Source organism: Stegostoma tigrinum, chromosome 10, assembly GCF_030684315.1.
Source record: "Stegostoma tigrinum isolate sSteTig4 chromosome 10, sSteTig4.hap1, whole genome shotgun sequence".
Lineage (NCBI taxonomy): Eukaryota > Metazoa > Chordata > Chondrichthyes > Orectolobiformes > Stegostomatidae > Stegostoma > Stegostoma tigrinum.
In genome coordinates this window covers 16,020,768-16,040,841 of record NC_081363.1, presented here as the reverse complement: position 1 = coordinate 16,040,841, position 20,074 = coordinate 16,020,768, and the positions used below count along the sequence as shown (strand labels likewise).

At 42.2% G+C, this 20,074-nt stretch overlaps 2 protein-coding genes across 5 annotated transcripts in view; one reads left to right on the top strand and one right to left on the bottom strand.

Moving 5' to 3' along the window:
- Positions 1 to 2,053: 2,053 nt before the first annotated feature.
- On the bottom strand, positions 2,054 to 13,525 carry LOC125455583 (NPC intracellular cholesterol transporter 2-like). Of its 2 annotated transcripts, none has more exons than XM_048537730.1 (5): positions 13,301 to 13,525; positions 11,463 to 11,548; positions 7,794 to 7,901; positions 5,306 to 5,478; positions 2,054 to 2,361 (listed from the first exon to the last, which is right to left on the bottom strand). In XM_048537730.1, the coding sequence occupies exons 1-5, from the start codon at positions 13,432 to 13,434 to the stop codon at positions 2,275 to 2,277; spliced, it is 588 nt and encodes a 195-aa protein (XP_048393687.1). In that variant the 5' UTR covers positions 13,435 to 13,525; the 3' UTR covers positions 2,054 to 2,274. The 2 variants fall into 2 exon arrangements, with proteins under 2 accessions (XP_048393687.1, XP_048393688.1); XM_048537731.1 differs by having other exon boundaries at positions 13,259 to 13,373.
- The window catches only part of isca2 (iron-sulfur cluster assembly 2), a 40,320-nt gene continuing 33,138 nt past the window's right edge, over positions 12,893 to 20,074 (top strand). For all 3 annotated transcript variants that reach the window (XM_048537732.2, XM_048537733.2, XM_059649037.1), the window contains exon 1: positions 12,893 to 13,004. In XM_048537732.2, coding sequence (XP_048393689.2) covers positions 12,940 to 13,004 — 65 coding nt within the window. In that variant the 5' untranslated portion in view covers positions 12,893 to 12,939. The remainder of the gene's footprint in view (positions 13,005 to 20,074) is intronic.

The window sequence follows — 20,074 nt, the reverse complement described above, 5'->3', positions numbered from 1 at the left end:
TTGTGACAATGCTGTGGTTTTAAGAGGTTATTTTGTCCTGGCCTTTTTTAAAAGGAATTTTTAATGCAGAGATACCGAGCTGCCGAGTTGGAATCCCAGTAAATAGCTGACAGTCCTTGATCTTTTTTTAAAAAAAGGTTGCAACAATAGAAACAGCCTGAATGGGAATGGCACCACTCTCAGACCAGAATTTCTAGTTTTTAGCATCTTAAGCTTCAAGATTCAGAACGTGTTGCTGTTGTTGGAGTCTCAACAGGGTTGGAAGCTGTAGTAAAGGTCTCCTGGTTGCTACTCTGAGTTTTCACTTGATACTTTTTCTCTGTGCTGTTGTATTGCATGTGAGACAATCTGATTTCTGACTTTTCCTTTTTGCCTAGGGCTGTGTTTATGGGATGCTACTATTAGAACAGTAAATTGGTAATAGTTCTGTTAAGTTTTCCAATAACATTGTTATCCTCAATTTCTCTTTCTTTTGCTGTATTTTAATCATACTGTTTAAATAAATTGTGTTTTGTTTAACATCGAGTAGTTTGACCAATAGCATTGTAACTGCAACAGACCCTTCACTTTTGCCATTGAAGTAAGAAAAAGTTAGGGTCTAGGCTACCGTCTCAAAATAGTTTGAGGCGCTCTGGTCTGGCCCATAACAACATCTATCTTAAACAGCCAACCCTTTATTCTCAGATCATACCTTTTGATCCTAGGGTCTTCTTTGTGAGGAAATAAACTCTCCACATCTACACTGTCAAGTGCCCTAAGACTATTGTACATTTCAATAAGCTTACCGGTCATTCTTTTAAAATCCATTAAGTACAGGCATAACCTAGTCTTGCCCGTCAATCATCAGCTAAGTGACCAAATTCAGAACTGGCATTTGATAAAGCACCACAAATCAGTCTACTAAATAAGATTCCATAGGTCGCAGGTAGGATATTATCATCGTTGGAGGACTGGCTCATGTGCAGAAGAGAATAATGGGGCATTTTCAGAATGGCAACCTATAAATAATGGAGTGTCACAAGGATAAGTGCCAGGGCCAAAACTATTGAAACTGTATTTTGATGGCTTGAATGAGGAAAGTACTTTTGCCAAGTTCAGAGAGGATGCAGAAATAGGTGAAAAGGCAGACGGTGAGGATAACAGTTTCAGAGGAATACAGACAAGTTAAGGGAGTGGATGAAAACCTGGTTATGGAATATAAAGATGGAAAATATGAAAAATGAGATTATGCAGTTTAACAGGAAGAGAGGAGCTGAATATTATTTAAATGGAAAATGACTGCTGAAAGCTACAAAGGAAGGAATTGAGAGTCCTCAAACATTAATCAGAAAAAGCTAGTATCCATGTTTAGAAGGTAATAGGGAAGGCAAACGGAATTTTGCTTTGGAACACTGGCTCCAAATCAATGTGTTTGTTGATGGAGTTCTGGTTGGAATGCCGGTTGAAGGCAAAACGAACATCATCTACAAAATACCTTGCAAGAGCTGTGACAAACACTACATTGGACAAACAGGCAGAAAGCTAGCCACCAGGATACATGAACATCAACTAGCCACAAAACGACATGACCCACTATCACTCGTATCCTTACATACAGATGAGGAAGGTCACCACTTTGATTGGGACAACACATCCATCCTAGGACAAGCCAAACAGAGACACGCACGAGAATTCCTAGAAGCACGGCATTCCAACCGGAACTCCATCAAACACATTGGCTCCAAATCAATCTACCATCCTCTGAGAAAAAGAACAGGAAATGACATCACCAACCCAAGGAAACCTAACCAGATAAATAGAAAGTGGGACATAATACCAGCGCTTCATCGGAGGCTCTCTGATGATGTTACCTAGAATGGTGATGAAACGTCTGAAAACTAACCCTCCAGGTCAGCGAGCAAACTCACATCCTGAACCTCAACCTGAGCTACAAATCTTCTCAAAACTCGCTAGTTAGCATATATAAATTGGTAAGTATGAGACAAGTCAGTACAGCTTCACCACAATTATTTGAATTATGTAGCTGCCAAACACTTGTTTTAGAAACAATGTAAACACTGTAATTCACATCTTTATTGATCCACTTGTTTTAAAGATAGGATAGATTATAGTCTAGACATCTACGTTCAAAAACTGAGTGGAAATAACAACACTATGCTTAAAGCAAAATTGAAGTCATTCCCAACTTCCTGAATATGCACGATCTAGAAACTGTTCTCTGGATTAGTCCATTGTGAGTACTGTTGTTAAGAAGCTGGCAATTGGTGATCTTGTTTAATCGGTAATCTGGACAGGGATTCTCCAGCAGAAAAGACTGCGGTCATTTTCATCCTTCAGTTCCCATGAAACCACCAATTTAATCTGGGAAGTGTTAAAAGTTGAAAAAGAAAATCAGATGTTAATATCACTGCCATAAACAAATGTAATCACATGTGCATCTGAGAGTGCAAGTTCAACCATGAAGTTATTAGTCACTGTATTATAGCATTTCTAATTGTAAACTGAGGTTCTTATGTCAGTAGTACTGTCCCTCCCTTCTGAGCCATAAGGGCTGGGTTCAAGACTCATCTGCCATGAGAATGTGTCATAGCATGTCAGAGCTGTTTGAGTGAAATAATTACAATTTAGACATTCATTTATTGCTGCCAAATTACCAGTCACGTGCTGTCCGTTATCAGTGGTGACCAAACTGGAAGTTCCAATATGTTGTAAATCTCAAATCTAAACATACACAGGCAAATACATATGTGGTTGTGGGTACCTGTACGGGACTTAGTTATAACTGTCTAGTCTTACTGAGTTTCTCACACATGTCTTTTTCCAGTAAAATCAATGGCTGTATCAGTGTAGTTTCCTGCTCTCTCACAGAATCAATTATTTTTCTCCCCCCTTGATTTATTTTCTTCACTTTCATCTGGTCCACTAGACTGGTCCTTTGCTTCAGTCTCCATTTCCAGGAACAGGCTGCCTAACTTTCATCACAAACCCATAGACTCCCACAGCTATCTCAATTGCACTTCCGACGAGGATACCATGCCATCACAACTGCCTAGATGCTACTTTCAATAATGGCTCCTCCAACATGCCCTCTTTTCCTTATCTCGATTCCAGCTACTGAGATCGACAGAACCATTAATCATGTTGGACCCATTTCCCACATTTCAGGCCCGACCCCTACTCTCCTGCCTCATGGAACCAAACAGAGTTCTCCTTGCCAATTTCCACACCTCCACCTTCTATATTCAAAGGCTATCTTCTGCCATTTCCACAACTTTCAGCTTAGTGCCACAACCAAACAGGTTTTCTCTCCCCTGTCAGCCTTGCAGAGGAACCATTCATTCCATGACAAGCTGCTCCACTTCATGACCTCATTTCCCCTGCCATAGCACCTTCCAATGCAATTGCAGGACGTATAACATTTGCCCTTTTCCCTCCTTATTCTTCACTGTTCAAAACCCGCAACACTGAAGCAGGAGCTTGCTACTCACAATACAGTCACCTCTGCAGTGTGGAGATGACTTACAAACACAATCCTACATGGTCTGCAATCATGACAGTACCTTCCAGTCAAATGCCATTTCAATGTACCATCTCACTTCCATGTTCAGATTTCTGACCTAGGTCTGCTGCAATGCTTCAGTAAAACCCAACACAAGCTGAAAGATCACCATTTCACTTTTTAAAATTGTGTCCATCACAGCTTTCTGTACTCAACATGGATTTCCTCAACTTCAGATCTTGAACTCTGTCCTCCAGCGTAGGTGGTGACAACAGCAGGTCAGCGGTTGGGAATTTAGTCCAGAGCAACACCTACAGACTCCTCAAAGCCTGTCTATCATTTGCAAACATTGAGTAAGGTGTATAACATGATTCTCCACATGCTGGAGAGGATGCAGCTTCGATAGCACTCCAGAAACTCAACATTATTCACGAGAAAAGAGCCTGTTTGATTGGCATCACATCCATCACCAGCACGTAACCTTATTCAAAATACACTGCAGTAAATTTTCAAGCATCCTTTAACAGCGTTTTCCATCATATTATCTCTGTCACTGAGACCAAGGACAGAAGGCACAGGGAAATATTTGGGAAACTGTATCATCCTTCTTTGGTGGATCATAGAACACAGAACTGCACAGCACAGGAACGGGCTCTTCAGCCCAAGATGTTGTGCCGAACATGACACCAAATTAAACTAATTCCTTCTGCCAGCCTTTGATTCATATCCTTCCATATGCATGTGCTTATTTAAAAGTCCCTTAAATGTCACTATCATATATGCCTGGGCCACACCACAGGCAGTGTGTTCCAGTTTCCTACCACTATGTAAAAACAAATTGCCCCTCACATCATCTTTGATCCTACCTTCCTCCCCGATTCTCTCTCTCTCTCTCTCTCTCTCCCCCCCCCCCCACCTTAAATGCATGCTCCCTAGCATTAGGCATTTCATCTTGGGGACCAAGGATTTTGGTTGTCAACCTTTCTATGCATCTCAAATTTTATCAACTATGAAGTCTCCCCTCAGCCTCTGCCACTCAAGAGAAAACAACCTGGGTTTTTCTAGCCTCTCCTTGTAGCTCATATCCTCTAATCCAGGCAGCATCCCAGTAAACCTTTACTGCACCATCTCAAAAGTCTCTACGTCCTTCCTGTATTGTGGTGACCAGAACTGATTGCAATACGCCAAGTGTAGCCCAGACAAGGTCTTATAAAGCTAATTATAATTCTAGTAGCACTGAGTGTATCTACACCAGATAGTTCAGTAAAACAGCTCACTACCACTTTCAAGGGCAGTTAGGAATGGAAAATGCCCATTGCCCTTGCCAGACAGATATAAAATAAAGATGGAAATTGGGCATTCAGGCGGTTTGGTTCAGAAAAGTGGAGCTCTCTTTCACATCAATCTGAAGGAGACAACGATCTGGTTGGTGCCAGTTGTAGTATTACAGTACTGTTGCAGTTTCTATTTAGTTCAAACCATTGTTCATGTGAAAGATACTAATACAGAAGATCAGTCATAAGTAAGAACAATTATCGATGTGATGGTCAAAACACTGCTTTGGTTGAACTGGATGACAGGTCTTTGAATCAAATATCCTACAGTTAATTGAAAATTGTAAAAAATGTTCAAGTACACACAATGTCTGAAATAAAAACTACTCAATACAACACATACCAATCTCTTTGCAACCAGCTGCCATAAAAATTTGTTTTAATACAGTTACGTTGAATGGAATAGCCAGAATGACTAATTAACCTGTAAGGTATGTTACTATACTTGTCAGGAAACAATGAAAATACGTACTGATGGGTATTCGCTTTTTACTGGTAACGAATTGATGTAGTGGTAGGTTTGATTGCTCTGGATGGGGCACCGAATTCCAGATTTGCAGCCATCAGCATTAGGGATATGAAAAGGAATTGGAACTTTATTCAAGATCCCATGAACTACAGCTGTGCTTGTTTTAGTTGAGGTTTCTGAAAAAAAATTGCAATAGTTAGTCCTTGTATTCTCAAGACTTCACCTATGATCCTCTGAACAATTTAGGAGCAGGATCACACCTATCATCTCATTCTTTGCCATTTTGGAATCTTGAAGGAAACACACAAAACAAAGACATCAGGAAAAGCATGAGTCAGTGTCTTGCACTTCCCAGTGCTTTAAAATTAAGAACCACAAAAAAGTTTGCTCCAGCAGAGTCTAGATGCAGATCAAAATTCCTTGCTTTCAAAAATAAGAACAACCATTCTCGCTCTAGGCAATATTCACCATTTATCAGGGGTGTATTATTTGGACCCTTAGAGCTTAAACTTAGGGGTTCATTCAATCCAGTATCATCAATTAATTTAATTATAAAACGTTGCATACTGACTTCTTTCTCCAGTATTTTTCAGATAATTACTTATTTTTGTCTTACTTCTAAATTTTGAGGTGCTTGCATATTCCAGAAGCTTCTCCTACATCTCTATAGCTGGTATATGAATGGGAGTTGTATTTTCCTTGACACATTCAGGGTCATATTGTGTGTAGAATAAATATTATGCGCAACGTGTTCAGAATTTTGTCAAATCTGAATAACCACATGCATTTTGTAAGTGTTAAATCTGAAATTTACTTATGTGGTTCATGTACTAAAGGTATTATAAAAGGCTCTTCAGTAAAGAAAACAATTTAATACATTAGTTATTTGAAGCATTTCCAGTTTCTTTGACAAAATCTACAAATCTAGCGAGTGGTTCTCAAATGGGAAAATTTAAATTAGAAATCCTTGTGGAACTTGCATAATCCTTCCACATTATGGAAGTAAACTTCAAAGCAAAAATAGCAGATTACTATATAATACATCAGGAATGAAAACAAATTGCTGGAAACGGTCAGCATGTCTGGCAGCATCTGTGAAGAAAAAAAAGTCAGAGTTAACGTTTCAGGTCCGGTGACCCATTTTCAGAAGGGTTATTAGGGAGGGTCATCGGACCCATAACGTTAACTGACTTTTTTTTCTTTACAGATGCTACCAGACCTGCTGAGCATTTCCAGCAATTTCTGTTTTCACTCCTGATTTCCAGCATCCAGAGTTCTTTTGGTTTTTATTTACTATGTAAGATACGTTCATTTAAATATTTGGCATGAAGTCATACAGCATGGAAACAGACCCTTCGGTCCATCTCGTTCATGTTTGCTAAACTTAACTAGTCCCATTTGCCTGCATTTGGCCCATATCCTTCTAGAACTTTCCTATGCATGGACATATCCAAATATTTTTTTAAATGCTTTAATTGTACCTATCACTTCCTCTGGCAGTTCAATCCATATATCTTGTGTTAAAAAGCTGGTCCCCACCTCCACTTTAAAATCTTTCCTCTCTCACCTTAAAAACTTATGCCCTCTAGTTTTGGACTCCCCTACCCTGGGGAAAAGACGTTGGCTATTCACTTCATTTATGTCTCATGATTTTGTAAACCTCTGTAACGTCACCCCTCAACCTCCAATGCTCCAGGGACAATAGTCCCAGCCTTTCCTGATAACTTAAACCTTCTAGTCTTAGTGGTATTCTTTCTGCACCCTTTCCAATTTAATAACATCCTTCCTATGATGGGTCAACCAGAACTGCACTAATCCAAACGTGACCTCACCAATATCTTGTACAGCTGCAACATGATTTTCCAACTCTGATACTTAATGGTCTGTCCAACGAAGGCAAACGTGCCAAACACCTTCTTTACAAACTGTCTACCTGTGACACCACTTTCAAGAAGCTATGTACCCGCACCCTAGGTCTCTTTGTTGACAACAGGCATCCCTCAACCCCGGCCCTATCACTAACTAAGCATGTCTTGCCCTGGTTTATATTACCAAAATGCAATGCCTCACATTTATCTAAATTACACTCCATGTGTCATTCATCAGCCCATTAGTCCAGCTGATGAAGATCACATGGTATATTCAGACAATCTGTTTCATTGTCCATCATACCATGAATTTTGGTGTCATCTGCAATCTTACGAGCTATACTTCTTGTATTCTCATTCAAATCAATTTATATAAATTGACAAACAACAACGGACCCAGTGTATCACATCGCTGGTCAAAGGTCTCCAGCTGAACAACAACCCTCTACCACCACCGTCTGTCTCCTACCGTCAAAGCCAATTTTATATCCAATTGGCCAAAGTTTCTCCACGCAACTTGTTGAACACTTTTACCAGGCATTTCAAGATAACTTTTCCAACAAAGCAAGAACCTATACACTGGAAATTTTCTTTTGCAATGTTAAATTTAGAAAAACACTTACTGCTGATGAAGGTGACATTCACAGCAGATGTCTGTCCTTTGCGAAGTATACATGGGAGAGTGGGGCAGGGCGTTATTTCCACTGTCAGAATTTTTCCAACTGTAGATCCTATAATACAAGGGTGAGTCAATGTCATAAGTTGTATGGAAAAAATGCTTAGCGCATCAACATATAGGTCATGGTGTAACATGAGATACAGGAACTAATAGTTTAGACATCTGATTTAATCAAAATAGGCCTTTTCCAGGAGCTAGTAACTAGTAAAATCCACAAAGTCAGCTCCAGGTAATTCATATTCAATATTTCACAAGGTTTCGAGTAGATAAACTGGAGATTCTTGACAATGGGCACCCTTTCACACAGGGGGTGCTAAGAGTTCTGAGCAGACAGGAATACAGGAAACTTCTGGTTTTTAAATCTTTTCAAAATCTAGAACAATTTCAGTGCCATTGCTTAGTGGACTATAATCAGTGTGAAACAAATGTTGTGCTTACTAGCAAAATACCAGTGTTCAAAGTCCATCAGCTTTTTGTTAAATCAGATGGCTGGTAGATCTTTTTTCTGTTTAGGTACATCAGCAAAAAAAAACAATCTGAAGATTAAGCTTTTATGAAAATAGGAGAGGGGTGGGGAAAAAAAAGGATTTAGCTTTGTGGTTGGACATATTTTCAAATTAAAGTTCTGCCAAGCATACATGAAGACTTTCAATGCAGCCACTTCATTAATAACAATCACAGTCTGTTTAAACAGAGCACAGCAATCTAGCATTTGTACAAGCTGTTTGTGGTTATCTAATACAAAGAATCCATAATACAATGCTCAACATAAGTGATTATCTCCACAAGTCTTATGGAAAATATGGGTGCTGGAATAGGAGAGAAGAAAATAGCTTAAAATATACTATAATGCATTGACAGAAATGATGAGATGTCATCAATAATGCTAACAAGTGCCACTTATTCAACATTAACCTGCTCATTGTTACTCAGTTTGAATCTGTCAGGCTTACTTGACTCCTGGCTTTTTACAGCCTTGGTCAAAACATGAACAAAAGTGTAGAACTCTGGGGGAAAGTAAGAGTGACTGTCTTGAACATTAAGATAACACTTAACTGAATGTGACATCAAGGACCCCTTGCAAAACTGGAGTGAATGGGACCGGAGTAAAACTCTTTGCTGTGGGAGTTGTACCTAGTGCAAAAGAAGGTCGTGATTGGCAGAGATGCATCAGCTCAGCTACAGGTCAACACTGCAGGAGGTCCTCCAGGTAGTGCCCTAGGCCCAACCCTCTTCACTGACCTTCCCGCCATTATGGAGTCAGAGGTGGAGAGGTTTGTTGATGGTTGCACAAATGATTAGTAACATTTGTAACACCTCAGAAACTGAAGAGTATATGTCTGCATGCAGTAAGACAAGGACGACAGAGGCTTTGGGCGATTACAGGTAAGTAACATCTGCAGCACACAAGTGTCTGGGAATGAGGATAACCAAGAAGAAAGAATCCTATCACCACCCCTCGGCATTACCATTGCGAATCACCTATCAACATCCTGGGTTAACTACTGATCAGAAGCTGGACTGGGTTAGCCATTTGAACACTGGTGGCTATGAGAACACAGAATGTAGATCAAGTGGGCCAGAGGTTAGGAATCCTGCAGCAAGTAACTCATCTTCCTGGATGATTTCCCACTTGCCTAGATTTGCTCAGTTCTGATGCGACAATCCAGAACAAAGCACTTGCTTGATTGGCACCCGAACTAACAATCCCTCTCTCCACCACCAACACACAGCAGTGTGTACAATCAACACGGCATGCCATTTAGACAGTATGTTCCAAACCAGCGACATCTATGACCAAGAAAAACAAGAGTAACAGATACATAGAACACATTATCTGCAGTTTCCACTCCAAGCCACACACCATCCTGACTTGGAACAATCACTGTCTTATTTAAAGATTTCAAATACAGTTTCTTCATGTGACTGAGTCAAAAAACAAACTCCACAACACCACTTTGGGTATGCCTACAATACATGGGCTGCAACAGTTGAATGTTAAGTTCTGGGCAATTAGGGGTGGAAAATAAGTGCTGATAAGTGAAAGTAAGGCTAATATTCTAATCATAGTAATTTAACAAGAAGTTCAGACATTCTGAGTCAAAGTGTGCAGCTAGTGCAATGGTATCTTTGACTTTTGTTGTTAGAGGACTCAGTCACAAATAGACAATATTTTGAGGTTAGAGAGTAAAACCCATATCATCTGTAGAAACAATATGCAATCCTACATAGAAACATTATCTTCCCCGACAGAGTCAATGATGGACACAATACATAACCGCAGAAGTAGTCACATCATATAACTTACTCATAACAGGGCAATACAGGTGCCACAGAATTGTTCAAATCATTAAAAAAACAATGAAGCAGTGAAATGTCAAAATGTAAAATGCTGGAAATATTATGCCAGTGCAGCTAAGCATATGATGTTAAGTAGAAATAATAACATCACATTATTCTTCCTCACAAAGCTCAATTTTTAAATACACTTTCAAAAGCTTAAGTTTCACCTCATTTCATCTTCCACATCGATTACTCTAGATTACATGGCATCAAGTGCATCTCCATTCAATTTTTAAAAAAATGTTCGAGGGTTTCTTTCTCATTATTTCAGGTAGTGAGCTTAAGATCTTCATAATCCTGAATGAATAATTTCTATCGTCAATTAATTTGAATCTTCTCTTTGACATTTCTGCTTTTAGAAATAGGCTCTTCACACTTGCTATCCATTAGTGTTGACACCTCCTTTAAAATGTCCCTTCAGCCCCTCATCATAAGAAAACAAACCCCGACTGTCCAACCTTTAGTTGGATTGTATGATTTCATATGCTTGGCAAAATCATAAAGTTTCCTTTACACATTTTCTAGGGTAATCACATCCTCCGTGCAATACCCGTTCCCGAGCTATACATGCTACTCCTAGCTACAGTCAAACAAAACCAGAAACTGCTGGATCCAAAGTTAAGACTTTGAGTCCAGTAACCCTCAAGGGTTAACAAAGCTTTCTCGTAAGATGCTGTCAGAACCTGCTGGGTTTCTCCAGCAATTTTTGTTTCAGATTTTTCAGCACCTGCAGTTCTTTGTTGTACGAGCATTACTTACTCTGATACGTTCTGTTAATAAAAAGGAAATGTCCCATTTACTTTTTCGATTAGCATTTCTGCCGGTCCCGTTACCTCAAGGATGAGAAATTCTCCTGGAACAAACGCAGAAATTGCTGGAAAAACTCAGCACGTCTGGTAGCGTTTGTGCAGAGAAATCAGAGTTAACGTTTCGGGTCTGGTGACCGACCCTTAGAGCTTTCAGTTTTTATGGAAAAGCTCTTCCGATCGTCTGAAATCAAACTCTTTATTAAAAAAAACCTATAGCCTGTAAAGGGCATCAGATTAAGAGTTGAAGCTGAAGAGTTTTCGCATCAGGTCACTTGGAATTTGTAAAATAAAAAGTTCAAGAAGTTTTTTTTAATTCCCTTTAGATCTTCGGAATAGTTTGGTTTTTTGGGAAAATTAACATTTTCTAACACGTTTTAAAAAATAAATCCACACTGTAGGGATTCTAAGTCTAAGTCTAATATTTCTCCTCCCTGAGAAAGAAACGATGTTTTTTCACTCACCGCACTCGTGAAACTTCACGGTCTCAGCACCGCACAGAGTCCCCAGGGTTATGAGGGCTGCCAACAGCCGACACACGATCTCCATCCTGCCGGGTCGAGAGAGGCGAAAAAGGGGCTGTGAGGATAAGCTGAGCCGGAGGGGCGGAGTACAGACGCTGGACAGAGAGCTCCGGCCGGCCAACCTGCTTTAAAGGCAGCAGCACACGGACACGGTCACCATCCCTATCCCCTCACTGGGGGCGGACTCATCAAATCCCTCCCACCCTCACCAGGAGGTTGGGGAGAGGAATGCTGTTAATGACTCCCAACGCACCAATGGGTCAGCAAAGTTGGCGGGACCCAATGTCACCTCCGAACTCCACCACCCCGGAGGAGTGTGAGGACAAGACACCCTGAGGGATGGGGGTGTTGTCAATGATACCCCAGCTTGCGGCATAGAGGAAACACCCTTAGGGGAGTGGATGAAGTGATATCATTGACTCCCCCTCTGCTAGGAGACACTGAGCAGATGTTATCAATGACTCCTCGTACCCCTCCCAAGAGACATTGAGAAGAGGATACCCGAAGGGGAGAGGGAGTTATTAATGACCACCCCCACCCCTACCCCTACCCCCGAGACATTAAGGGGAGAGGGTGTTATTAATAACTGCCTCTCCCCCATCCAATCCAGGAGACAGTGAAAAGAGGTTATGTGAAGGGCTGTGTGCGTTATTAATGACCGCCCCTCTATCCAAGGGACATTGGAGAGAGGACACGCTGATGGGAGATATTATCACTGACTGTACCCCCGCCCCCAGGACTCATTGAGAAGAGGGTACCCTAAGGGGAGGAATGACCTCCCTCATCCAGGATGACTTTGAGAAAAGGATACCCTTATGGGGGGTGGGGGGGGGGAGATGTTGCCCACGCCCGGGGAAGGCAGACAGCTGGGTACCAATAACCTGGCTGCCAGCAGACGGGAATTGGAAAGGTGGGGGAGGGGGGCGGAATGATGTAGTGGAAAAGATCCCGCCCTGAGGCGGGGCCCTTCACCCATCCACCTCCCTCCCTCCCTCCCTTCCAGCTGCCGTCGTGCGTCGGTGAGCTGGAGGCGCGCCTCACGACGGTCACAAGGCCACCTTGTGAACCCAAACCCATTCCGACATCCGAGCCTTTATATCACTTGGTCCTAAAAAAAAAATCAGAACTTTTCCCTGAATTTTCATCCGACTCTCGCCCGGGGGTCGATGTGATTGACACTGGAGGGAGCCAATCACGGCTGCAGGATGAACCAGCCGCCTGTGACGCAGTCTCATTATGCACCAATCGCAATGGGGGTCAGCGGAGGTGGGTGAGGCGCCGCTTGTTTTGACGGACGTACCATCTGACCAATGGGAGTGACGGACCGTGAGGGCGTGCGGCAATCCGGACCAATGGGAGTGCACAGGGGCGGTACGCGGTGAGACGGTTGAGGGGCGTCGTGGTTACCGAGGCTAAAATGATAGCGACGGGGCCATTGCGAAAAGCCCTGCTTTCAGCTGCCGTTTGCCTTTGTCGGAGGAGGTGAGCCGCAGTAACCGTGAAAAATGCGAGGTTATTTGTCGATTATTATAAGTTCTGAAGCAAGTCGTAGGGACATTGACTGGGTTTAAAAAAAAGTGTTCGCAATTTCTGTTGTTAGTTTGATGTGACCGTTAGTCCACTCACTGCTCGCCAGAAGCGGGCTGTCGTTGTCAGCGAAGGGCCTTCCCCCACCTTAAGGGTTACATTCACTAGGGAGGCACGGCCTGTCACTAGGAACCTGAGAAATACATTACCTGGCGGTAGGCTTTCATTTCCGTGAACGTCTAGGTGCATACCTTCGACGGCCGTCGAGTACCCGCAGAGAGGGTAGTGGAAATTTAAAAAAAACAACGCAAGAGAAACTCCCTATGCTGGGGAGTGGAATTGATGGATCTGAAAAAAAAACCAAATCCGTTGGGTCCAGTAACATGTCTAAACTTCAACCCCTCCTCTACTGCCGCCTCGGTTCCTGTATGCAACTTTCTTGCCAGGCATCCTTCCGCCTGAGGTCTGCAACATTGCCACGCATGACTGAAACGGACCCTTTTGATGCTGGCCAGGCGTCCCAATCTGACCTAGTCCTGTTTGCTAGCGTTTGGCCCATATCCTCTCCCCCCACCCCCACATACTAATCCTATTCATATGCCTTCTAAATGTTGTATTTACACCCACCTCCACCTCTTTCTGTGGCAGCTGATTCCATAAACACACCGTCCTCTGCATGAAAAACTTGCCCATTGGGTTCCCTTAAATGTTTCCCCTCTCACCTTAAACCTATGCTAGTTAGTTTTGGACTCCCCTACTCTAGGCTTTTAAAAAAAATCCTTGGCTATTCACCCTACCCATGCACCTCATAATTTTATAAACCTCTATAAGGGTCACTCCTCAGACTCCATTTCAGGGAAGAAATACCCCAGCTTATTCAGCCTTTCCCTACAGCTCAAGCCCTCCAGCCCTCGCAACATCCACACCCTCTCAAGTTTAACAATATCCTTTATCTCGAAAGGTGACCAGAATTGTACGTGGTATTCTTAAAGGCCTCGGCCTGCCACCATGTATATTCGCCCAGCTGTAAGTGGGCCTGTGCTGTTACAACTTAATGAGGGGTGTTCTGCTCTTAAGATGCTGTTTGGCCTGCTGTGTTCATCCAGCTTTACACTTTGTTATCTCAGATTCTCCAGTATCTGCAGTTCCTATTATCTGAGTAGGAGTGAGTTGGCTTCCCACCCTATCCTTGTAACTGCCTGGACATTACAGACAATTTAGCTTGGCCAATCCACTTTAGCTGCTCATCTCTGGATCGCTCAGCTAAGTACCCTGCTCCTAATTTCTCCCCTTGCCCTTTGATTCCTTTTAGCAGTCAGAACTTGCCAATTAAAATGTGATTTAATGAGCAAATAATCAAGCTTTTCTTGAGTCAAGCAAAGCAAATTTATGAACTGTTACCAGAGTTAAAGACTAATTTCTACATCGTGCATGTACGGTTCGTGCAGACACTTGTACTCAAGCAAGTATAAAATTAGACGCGAATAAGGTCCAAGGCAAAGGAGGATAAAAATAATACCAAAACAAAAATTGCTGGAGCAATTCAGTAGCTCTGGCAGCATTTGTGGAGGGAAAACAAAGTTGACATTTCAGGTCCAGTGATCTTTCAGAACTGAAGGATGGTCACTGGACCTGAAATGGTAACTGTGATTTCTCGCCACAGATGCTGCCAGATCTGTTGAGTTTCTTCAGCAGTTTTGTTTTTGTTTCAGATTTCCAACAGCTGCAGTTCAATGTTTTATTTTATGATAAAATAATATATCGTTTAGAGTTCTTTGGTTGTCATTGAGCAGTGAGATTGGTTTGTTTCTTGTTGCAGTCACGGTGCTTTATTATAAATTCACTCATGGGGTGTGGGCATCTCTGACTTGACTAGCATTTGTTGCCCATCAGTAGTTTCCCTCGAGCAGGTGATGTTGGTCCTCATTCTTAAATGGCTGCAATCCAACTGTATATTACAGTTATTGATTTCTTACTGCGGCTGTTTCTGTGCCAACCCATTGCCAACTCTTCAGAGGGAGAAAAGGAGACAGCAGCCTGACATCAGTTGTCTTTCAAAAGAACTTGTGGAAGTGCCAGGAAATATTTGTTCCAGTGTGTGCAGGTAGTTTTGAAGTTGCCTGGTTTCATTTTGACATTGGTTTGTGTCTAGGTCCCATTTCTCTTTGGAAAAACCACAGGGTGGTTTCCATAGTATGAACATCACTAGACGACACCTTTGTCATCATTAAATGGACCAAATTAGAAGAGACACACAAACTCATAAACAACACCCTCACTGGAATAAAATTCACCAGAGAGGAGGAGAAGAGCAAACAACTCCCATTCCTCAACGTCATGGTAGAGCACAAGACAAATGGGAAACTGCAAAACAAAGTACACTGAAAAGCCACTCACATAGACCAGATATTGAACTTCAACAGTAACCATCCCAGCACATACAAATGAAGCTGCATGCAGACACTGGATGTGAGTTTGCTCGCTGAGCTGGAAGGTTAGTTTTCAGACGTTTCATCACCATTCTAGGTAACCTCATCAGTGAGCCTCTGACAAAGCGCTGGTGTTATGTCCCGCTTTCTATTTATCTGGTTAGGTTTCCTTGGGTTGGTGATGTCATTTCCTGTTCTTTTTCTCAGGGGATGGTAGATTGGCTCCAAATCAATGTTTGTTGATGGAGTTCCGGAGGGAATGCCATGCTTCTAGAAATTCTCGTGCATGTGCATGCAGACACTATTTAAAAGGGTGACAACGCACTGCAGCACCATGGACCCACGCCAAGGGGTGGAGGAATACCTCTTCTAAATGTTCAAGGATAATGGATATCCAAAGAACTGGGTCAGGAGATGCCTACAGGAACAGCATCAGAAAGATTCTACACGCCCCGACACACTCATCACACTACCCTACATCAGGAACTTATCAGAACTCATCACAAGACCGCTGGACATCAGAGTGGCACTCAAACCCACATCAACACTACGAAAAGTACTCAACTGAACTAAAGACCCACTCCCCGCCATGGACAGCACCTGTGTCATCTACAAGATCCCCTGCAGAGACTACATGAAACACTATATTGGACAAAGAGGAAGGAAACTAATGACAAGAGTTCATGAACACCAACCGGCTACAAAAAGTCAGGACCAATACTCACTCATCTCAATCCACATAGATAAGGGGAACCACGGCTTTGACTGGGACAACACCAAGATCCTGGGACAGGCTGGGCAGAGACAAGCACGAGAATTCCTGGAAGCATGGCACTCCACAAAGTACGCTATCGATAAACACATTGAACTCGACCCCACATACGTTCCACTACGGAGGAAACCCAGAAGTGAGGCAATCCATCGCAATGGACCCCAGAGTTTAAAAACCAGGCAGGAAAACACACTGATGCTTCATTAGAGGCTGCACTGAGGATGTTACCAAGCACGGTAACGAAATGTCTGCGGAACAACAAACCAGCTCAGCGAGCCAACCAACCTCAAGATGTCTCTTAGGAGTTGGGAGGTCATTTGCGGCCGTACAGGACATTATTTGGGCTACTGTTGGAATACCGCGTGCAATTTTGGTCACCCTGCTGTAGAGGAATGTTGTGAAATTTGAAAGAGTTCAGAAAAGATAAACAAGGATGCTAGCAGGTCTGGAGGGTTTGCGCTATAGGGAGAGGCTGTAATGGGCTGGGGTTATTTTTCCTGGAGTGCTGGCGGTTGAAAGGTGGCCTCATAGAGTTTATAAAATCAGGGGGGGCAACGATAGGGTGAATAGACAAGGTCTTTTTCCCAGGGTAGGAAGTCCAAAGCCGGAGGGCATAAGTTTAAGATGAATGGGGAAAGATTTAAAAGGCATCGAAGGGGCAATATTTTCACACAGAGCGTGGCTTATGTATGAAATGAGCTGCCAGAGGAAGTGTTGGAGGCTGGTACAATTGCAACATTTAGAAGACATTTGGATAGGAAGGGTTTAGAGGGATATGGGCCAAATGTTGGCAAATAGGGATGGTTTTATTTAGGGTATCTGGTTGGCATGGACAAGTTGGACTGAAGGATCTGTTTCTATGTTGTACATAGAAACTATGACTCTATGGTAGTCAAAGGAAAAGAAAACAGCACCTGTACGGGACCTCACACAATGAGCAATGTACGAGTTCAGTCAGAGTTTCAGTGCTAATCTTGAATGCTTCAACAGTTTCAGGAAGACTGCAAATATTAACATGCCTAGTGAGGCAGCTGGTGCTGATACGGGAGCAGCATATGTATGTCTTTCCCCTTTGAATCAATGAAGAAAATGCTTAGAGCAAAACAAATTTTCAGCATTAATTAAATTTGGAAATATGTGATGAAATGAATGTACATATGGCAAAAGGAGATAAAAGTGTCAGGATTCAAAGCTGCCAACTGTTAGCTGACTATTTTGCTTGGTGGGTATGCTGCAGGTGATGTTAAATGTCAACCATTAGTGCTGTACCAATCCAGGACATCACAGACATTGAGAGGCAACTCCAAGGAGAGAGTGCATGTCACTTGGCAATCAAATGAGAAAGCATGGATGATGGGGGATTCTTTCAGGAACAGTTCTTTGTATGCATCCCTCATGGACGGCATGTTGTTCCAGAGAATATATTACCTTAAAAGTATTCGTCCTGTAAACTAACTGCCTAGGTCATGTCATCAACCATGTTGAAGTCTCTGAAAATGAGAAGTTGCTTTTCCTGTTAACTTCATTGCTCACTGAACCAATCAGCTTTGTCCGTGTCAAAATTCATGGCCAATTGCCTTCATCATATCTTCCCTAATTCATCAGTGCAAAGGTTGGCAAGAATGTGCCATCAGTCAAGGATTGGTATTGTAACATCATTCATCAGGGTATCATCAGTATCACTGACTTCGTGATGTAAAGGTAACTTATTGGAAAGATGATTGGTGAGTGTGTCATTGGCCAGGAAGTATCTCATGATGTTGTTCAGAAAGTTGTCCATGAAATCACTGGCAAAGCAGGCTGGCTGTGTTGAAGTGGATAAGGCTGACATGCTGTAATTGTTTGAATGCCATGTTGAAAAACTACTCACCAACTTAATGCAGCTCAAGAATCAATGACCAGAAGAGGAAACTGTGCTGGAACGTTTCTATCCATTCAAGTTTTGACAAAAATAGTCTGGTAAGAGTTTTCCAAGGAGGTGACTAGATGTGTGGACGAAGCTAGTGCATTCCACATGAACTTCAGTATGGATTTTGATGAGGTCTCACATGAGAGACTAGTCAAGGAAAGCCCATAAATCCAGGACAGCCTAGATCCAGAATTGACAGAGGCAGGGGACAGTGGTCAACGGTTTTTTTTTTGTGTGTGACTGGAAGCCTGTGACAAGTAACAAATCTTTCTATTTATGGTATAGATTAATGATCTAGACATGAATTTGAGAGATTTGATCAGTATGTTTGCAGATGACATGAAAATTGGTAGTGTGGTAACTAGCAAGAAGGAAAGAGACTACAGGATGATTTGGATGGTCTGCTCAGAATGGTGGAATAATTACAAATAGAATTTGACTATAAAAAGCGTGAAATGATGGATTTTTGTGTGGCCTAATAAAACAGGGGATCCAAAGGTACCTCGGTGTGCACCTGTAGATTGTTGAGGGCAGCAATATTGGTAGATTAGGAGGTTAAGAGGGCGTGTGGAATACTTGCGGTTAGCCAAGGCATTGAATACAAGAGCAGAGAACTTGTGATGGAGTAGTATACGATGCTAGTCGAGGCACCGATGGAGGATTGTGTGAAACACGGTCACCGCACTGTAGAAAGACTGTAGTTGCACTACAGAGAAAGTTGAGGGGATTCACCAGGATGTTACCCTGATTGAAGCTGTGAAGAAAGTCTAAATAGGTTGGGGTTGCTTTTTTCAAAGCAGAGAAGACTGACAGGGAGATGTGATTAAGGTATACAAAATTGAGTGGCATAGGTAGGAAGAAACATTTCTCCTCTGTCAAAGGATCAATAACAAGTGGGCATAGATTTAAGATAAAGGGCAACAAGTTTAGAGTGGATTTGGGGGAAGTTTTGTTTTCATCCAAAAGTTGGAGAGAATCTGGAACTCATTGTCTAAAAGGATGATAGAAGTGGGAACTATCACAACATTACAGAAGTATTTAGATGATAGCTTAAAGCATTATTACGTGCAAGGTTATGGGCCAAGTACAGGGTAGGCGATGGCTTAATTGTATTATCACTGGACAATCAATCCAGAGACCCAGGCAATGTTCTGGAGATCCAGGTTTGAATCCCACCGTGGCAAGTAGTGGAATTTGAATTCAATAAAAAAAATCTGACGTTAAGAGTCTAATGATGACCATGAATCCATTGTTGATTGTTGGGGGAAAAAAACCCACCTGGTTCACTTGTACTTCCTTTCAGGAAACCGCCATCTTTAATAAAAACCTAAAGAAGTGCAGATGCTGTAAATTAGGAACAAAAACAAAATTGCTGGAAAAGCCCAGCCGATCTGGCAGCTGCCATCATTACCTGGTCTACATGTGATTCCAGATACGCACTTGTCTGGTCAATCCTTAACTGTCTTCCGGAATGGACACTAAATGTTGCCCTGGCCTATGAATTAATTTAAAGAAAAAGTGCTAGAAAATGGGACTAGAGTAGATAGGTGTTTGATGAACAGTCTGGACAGATAAGCTGAAGGGCCTGTTTTCATGCTGTCAAAATCAACTTCTGAATGACTTGATGAAAATCCTCACAGTCACGTGAGGACAGAGCACAGTGTCAAAATAAACAGAAGGATCAACAATGTCACATTAACAAAGGAGTGTAGGGAGACATTAAACAAACGTCTTTAGTCTGTGCCTTAAACCCACGACAATTTCCAACAAGGAAGAAAGGGCAGCAAATACTAGGAAACACCACCACGTGCAAGTTCCTCACCAAGCCACTCGCTGTCATGACGTGGAAATATATCGCTATTCCTTCACTGTCGTTGCATCAAAATCCAGTAGTTTCTTCCCTAAGTGCATTGTG

Coding starts and splice junctions, on each gene's coding strand:
- LOC125455583 (XM_048537730.1), bottom strand. CDS start 13,434: ATGTTACTGGACCCAACGGATTTGGTTTTTTTTTCAGATCCATCAATT. Junction 11,549..13,300: donor GTACTCGACGGCCGTCGAAG/GTATGCACCTAG, acceptor TCGACCCGGCAG/GATGGAGATCGTGTGTCGGC. Junction 7,902..11,462: donor CGTGAAGTTTCACGAGTGCG/GTGAGTGAAAAA, acceptor CTTGTATTATAG/GATCTACAGTTGGAAAAATT.